Genomic DNA, 6,405 nt, shown 5'->3' with positions numbered 1-6,405 from the left:
ATATCACAAAATCTATAGTCTCCTATAAATAACAGACACAAATATTCTAGACAACTAGGTATACACAGAGTCAGTTCTAGTTTATGTTGCATGAGGCATATGTGTAAGTATTATGGGTAGAGAATCATGCAAGATAATACAAAATATATTGTTGTGGTATTCTTTTATATACAGATTATAAAATAAAATGCAATAATGAACAAAAATAAGGTGGAAGTCACAGTAAAACAAGTTCTGATAGGTGGGAGTTCAGAATTAATATTAAAAAATCTGAATAAAAATAAATTCAAATAGGTCTTGCTATACCAAATCAGGCATGTAACTACCTAATTTTTGAAAAAGAAACATATTCAAGGAAATTATTTGAAATTTATTTTCTATGAAGGAATTAAGCTATATTGTTGATTTAAAATCCACATAAATCTCTTTGATGAAGAAGAGAGCATAATGAATAAGGTCATGTATAAACTCAATTTTAAAGATGAGAGAAAGGCGAAAACTACCTTTGACTGTCTGCTGATCTAGTTTGGCTATAAAGGCTATAATGTGCTTCTGTCAATCCTTAAGAAAAAAAAAATCACAGAATTTAGCAGTAGAAAAATCAATGTGGTGGAGCAAAAGGAAAAAGACCCCTTGTTTTGAACATAGATGAAAATAAGAACATTGACCATACCTCAGAAAAAATAATATTAATTTGAGAATTTTAATGAAAAAGAATATTTCTGAAACCTTTAGAATTATAAGTCAGTGTAGTTAGGTGTTAATAATACATGCATTTTAGAAATGAAGATCCAAGAAAGTGACTTACCATGGAGTGACACATTCTTGCGTTAAAAGGGAAAAGTAACACATTCTTGTGTTAAAAGGGAATAAGAAAATTTGGGATTGAGGTTATTATGAATGATCACTAAAATATGAGATACTGTAGAAAATGATTCTAGAGTAGAGAATTTATGTTCTCCCTTGAAACTACTAACGTTTCAGAAGTGCAAATACTTTCCTAATCCCTGCCTGCATGTCCTTGTTTCGGAAACTGTACACAATTGGGTTTAATGTAGGAGTCACAAGAGTATAGAGTGCAGCTACCACCTTGTCCCTTTCAAATGTGTAGCTGGAAGCAGGGCGGATATAGGTGTAGATTACAGGGGAATAGTAAAGAGACACCACAATGAGATGGGATGAGCATGTGGAAAAGGCCTTTCTCTTCCCTTGTGTTGTACGGATGCGAAGGATGGCAACAATGATAAAGCTGTAGGAGATGCAGGTGAGAATGAAGTCACCTACAGCCAGACAAATGTCAGCAACATACACCATCACTTCATTGATTCTCACGGGGCTGCAGGACAAAGCCAGCAAAGGGGGTATCTCACAGAAGAAGTGGTCGATGATATTTGATCCACAGAAGGTCAGCCTCAGGATGAGACCTGTGTGCACCCAGGAGTTGGTTACTGCAATAGCCATGACAATGCTGAGCAAGGTCACACACATATAGCGGTTCATAATAGCAATGTAGCGTAGAGGGAAGCAGATGGCCACATAGCGGTCATAGGCCATAGTGGTGAAAAGAACCATTTCAGCACCCAGGGACCAGGTGAAGAAAAATAGTTGGGACATACAGCCTCCATAGGAAATGGTTTTTCTTGATGTCAGCATGGTCTCAAGTATTTTTGGAATTATGCTTGTCGTGCAGATGATATCCACAATAGCCAGTGCCAGAAGGAGAACATACATGGGCATATGCAGGGTAGTGTTATAGATTATGGCAATGACAATGAGCATATTTCCAAGAAAAGCCACAAGGTAGATGAAGAGAAAGACAATGAAGAGAACTCTCTGGAGCTCAGGTTTTTGGGTGATGCCCATAATCATGAACTCAGTTACAATGCTGTTATTCATCTTGCTTTTGTGATTAACTGGGAGACATTGCAGAGCATAAACAACTGGGAATTAAAGCTATATAGGTGTTGCTATTAGGAGTGTGTGTGTGTGTTTGTGTGTGTGTGAATTTCATAATTTAATTATTGACTTGAAACAACTTTTTAGCAGAAATTTTATGATAAAAGTTTTGTTTTCCAGCCAATATGTACTATTTTCCAGATTAATACCATTTTCTGATTATTTTCTTCTATTAATGACTCCATTAAAAATAAGCCAATGGTTGAGAAAAAATATACAAGAAAAATAAATATCTTTGAATATTTCAACATTGTAATTTTGAGTTAAAACTTGTCTGAGAAAAATTTACATTCATATATATATATATATATATAAGCACAGTGAAAATATTAATAGTTACATATCTCACTAATTATGTTAAAAACATTACATTTCCTGAAACATACATAAGCTGGGATATCTGGAACAATGGAAGCTAACTGAAAAACATCAAGAGAATATTCTAAGGCTGGATACTCATGGGGCCAATGACTAATTTATTGGGTCCAAGCACTAAGTAATTTAGTAAATTGCAGTATTTATAATTAGTTTCTTCAGTTTCACAACCCAACTGTAAAATTGAGTGAACTGGTTTATTGCGCCATTGTAAAAAGGCAAGAGGGTTTGATTTAAAACTAGAAGGTCTAGGATTGCATCTCCATTTTATCGTAATGGTAAATTGGCCATTTAACCTACTTAAACTTCAGATTTATTTTCTACAGAACTGGTATAAATTTGGACAAATGCTAGATATTATACAGACAGAGTGAGATTTCTTAAAGATACTCACAGAAAGAGCTGGAATTTTTCCCCCCTGGAAACAGTCACTAGTTACAAAATAGAAATCTTTGTTCTATTTTATTCCTCACCAAAATTTCTCTAGCATTCTGTCAACTGTTTTGTTTTTACTTATTTGTTTGGATATATTTCTGATGCAGTCAGTTTTTTACCTGAATTCATAGCCATCAGGAGTACTACAACCTGGTAAAAACAGTAGAAGTATCCAGACTAATTGTGAACATATTCAGAACTTTATTTTTTAATCAATGTGCTTTGACTTTTCAGAGATTATATTGTATTTCTGATGCATCAGCAGAGGCAAAGATAAATATCTTGGGTGGCCAAATCCAGGCTGATTTGATCCCCTAAGCCTTGAAACTTTAATTAATAATTTGCTAAATGTAAGCTATATTTATATGTGGCTATTCAGACTGGAAGAATAAAAAATAAAGCCTTTATTTAATCCATAACCCACCTTGAGAATCCATAGCTTTATCTCACTATTTTCCCATAATGAAGTTTAATAACAATTGCCAATACTGGAATCTAAGATATATGACAGGATCTGTGTTAGATCTCTGAAAATATATCATATTGTCATAATAACAATTAGGGATTTTACTATTACCATTATTTCATGGTTGTTAAGGAAAGAATGGACCAAGATATAAAATAACAGAAGCCAGAATTACATATCTCATAAGCGGAGAAGCCAGGATTCAAATCTATGTTGTCTGACTCTAAAGAGGTTGCTCTTAACCTCACTTCTATGAACTTTCTGAAAAAAAAACAACAACAAAAATTAATATGGCAAACAGACACAACAAATGAATGATATAAAAATGTGAAAGAATATGGGACTTAGCTTCTGAATGAGATATAACTTGGGAGAAAGACAATATAGATGTGATAGTTTTTATTTGAAAGTAAGTTCAAATATTTTGACTATTTGAAAGACCTGATATTGAAGTAAATTATATTCAAATACAATTTATAAAATTATATTTAAAAAAGTTTTGGCTGCCCCCAGAGCATATGGAATTTCCCAGGCCAGGGATCAAATCTGAGCTGTATCTGCAGCCTAGGCAGCAGCAGCAACAACATCACCAGATCCTTGACCCACTGTACTGGGCTGGGGAGCAAGCCCACACTGCCACACAGACAATATTGGATCCTTAACCTGCTGTAACACAGTGGGAACTCCTATTAACTGATCTTTAAAATGCTGAATATTGTATCATTTTATTATATTCCACATATAAGTGATATTGTATGATATTTGATTTTAATCTGTCTTTCTTCACTCAGTATAATAATCTCTAGGTTCATCCATGCTGCCGAAAATGGCATTTTCATTCTGTTTTATGGCTGAATATTATCCCGTTGTATATATATACCATATATTCTCTATCCATTCTTCTGTTGATGGACATTGAGGTTGCTTTCATGTTTTGGCTATTGTCAGTAGTGCTGCAGTGAATATTGGAGTGCATGTATCTTTTTAAGTTATGGTTCTGGAATTGCTGGACCATATGGTAGTTCTATATTTAGTTTATTAAAGAATCTCCATACTGTCATCCATAGTGGTTGTGCCAATTTATATTCCCACCAAGACTGTAGGAGGGTTCCCTTTTCTGTATACCTTCTCTAGCATTTATTGTTTATAGACCTTTATTTATAAAACAGAAACAAAATTACATATTTCAAAGAAATCTTATGGTTACCATAGGGGAAATCATCAGGTGGAGGGAGAAATTAGGAGGACGGTAATAAAATACACACACTACTGTTTAAAACAGATGGTTAACAAGAAACTGCTATTTAACTCAGGGAAGTATACTCCACATATAATAAGCTATAAGGGAAAAATAATGGATATCTATCTATCTATCTATCTATCTATCTATCTATCTATCTAATCTCTCTGTATATAACTAATTTACTCTACTATACACCTGAAAACAATACAATATTGTAAGTCAAATGTAATCCAAAATTTTTTTAAATAAAATACTGAATATTAAATTTGTTTGTAAATGTTATTTAGTCCCTGTACTGTTAATTCCACCTGAATCAGAAATCTGGTTCAAAGCTTTTTGGGGTGAACCTATGACATCTGACCTCTTTCAGCCTACAAAATAAAGACTCAAGTCTAAACTGAATCTTCCATGATGAAGGAGAAAACCTCAATTTACCCTTGGATGACTATTATTCAACAATATAAATAATTCTATTTATCTATATTTTTTTAACTGATAAATTCTCCTGCATATGGGAATGGAAAAATCCCAGGCCCAAGTTACAAAGCCAAGTTTCAAAAATTGCTAAATTTACAAAGCAATAGGGAAGTACATCTCTTGTCCACTTTCTCTGAGTTACGAGTAAGAGTGGTGGTGAGGGAAATCTGGAGATGGCTTTTCTTATCTCTTCTTGGAGTCTCCCATATCTCTCACAGGAGTGATGACATTGGTTTGACTCTGTTCTCAGTGCTGATTTCATCAGCAGGGATAATTACTATGTATAAAGAAAGACAAACACCAAAACATGACACAGTTCACTAGGAGAAGAGTGGATCTGTTAGTATAAAAGCTTTGTTCAGTATGTCTACCATTAGCCAAGAGCATAGGTATATATTATCTTCAATCCTCAGGTGTAAAAAAATGGTCAATATTTTCTATTGAAATACTGCAAGTGAGACTGGCCTGGCTTGGATGTTATCTTTGACCTCTAAAGTTCACAGCATCCAGCTCAAAAGGGCCTGCCTATGTTAATAGGGATGCCTATTTCTTCAGGTCTTATAAATTAAATGCCATTGACTCTTGGCCATATCACTTTCTATTCCTTTCATCTGGAATTATCTATTTTGCTTTACTTTTATGCTTAATTTGACTCAAATTTTCTATCGAGTTAAATTTACAGGTAGAACATCAGTGAAATTTTATCAGAATTATGTTAATATAGAGGGCATAAATCTTAACCCTGGTACTTTCTGTCTATAGTATTCCAACTTTAATGTACAATCTCTGCATCTTTGTCTATCCTCATTTGTTAAAGGGGGTATAATAACAGGAGTAAACAGAGTGAATTGCTTTGGGGATTATATAAGTGCAAGTTATTACCTCAATTAATAGCTTTCTATTAAAGATAATTATTATTCATATTATTCTAAAAAGTCATAGTTAGTTTTAATTTATGCAGTTTTAATTAATAATGAGATAGGTTGTTTAATAAAATAAAAATAATTACTGACTCCTAGAATTAAAATATTTAATAACAGCATATATTGATGTTTTATTTATTTTACTTTTTTAAATCTTGAGAATAGAATTAATTAAGATTGTCATATATTGATGTTCTTATTTTACATATGAGTTAGCTGTTTAATATTGATAGAATTAATAAACTGTTTACTGTTACACCTGTCAGACGTTGGTGACATAGAGATCTGAATCCAGATAGACTAATGACAAAACTCACTGCTGTTGTTATTTATAAACTAATATTATTACTGATGCAACTCCTAAAGCACAGTTTATTCTCTTGCATCATCAACTGCATTATCTTCATCCTCATCACCACTGTTTTCAAACATCTTCAGTTTTATTTCCAGCATGAACAATGTAGGGACACTTTTAAAGTGTATGCAAAGTATAAAGCAAGCTGCTCGGAACTCAACAGCAGCCACTGTGT

At 33.3% G+C, this 6,405-nt stretch overlaps 1 protein-coding gene across 1 annotated transcript; it reads right to left on the bottom strand.

The window, feature by feature from the left end:
- Window positions 1–972: 972 nt before the first annotated feature.
- Window positions 973–1,896, bottom strand: LOC125124585 (olfactory receptor 13G1). Its single transcript, XM_047774653.1, has one exon. It carries the CDS (start codon window positions 1,894–1,896, stop codon window positions 973–975), a length of 924 nt encoding a protein of 307 aa, XP_047630609.1.
- Window positions 1,897–6,405: the final 4,509 nt, after the last annotated feature.

The sequence above is a fragment of the Phacochoerus africanus genome, chromosome 4 (assembly GCF_016906955.1).
Source record: "Phacochoerus africanus isolate WHEZ1 chromosome 4, ROS_Pafr_v1, whole genome shotgun sequence".
In the NCBI taxonomy this organism is placed as follows: Eukaryota; Metazoa; Chordata; class Mammalia; order Artiodactyla; family Suidae; genus Phacochoerus; species Phacochoerus africanus.
Note: the sequence above shows the minus strand (reverse complement) of the source record. Positions and strands in the feature narration are given on the sequence as shown.

Bases quoted from the DNA above. Each gene is read 5' to 3' on its own strand.
- LOC125124585 (XM_047774653.1), bottom strand. From the start codon at position 1,896: ATGAATAACAGCATTGTAACTGAGTTCATGATTATGGGCATCACCCAA.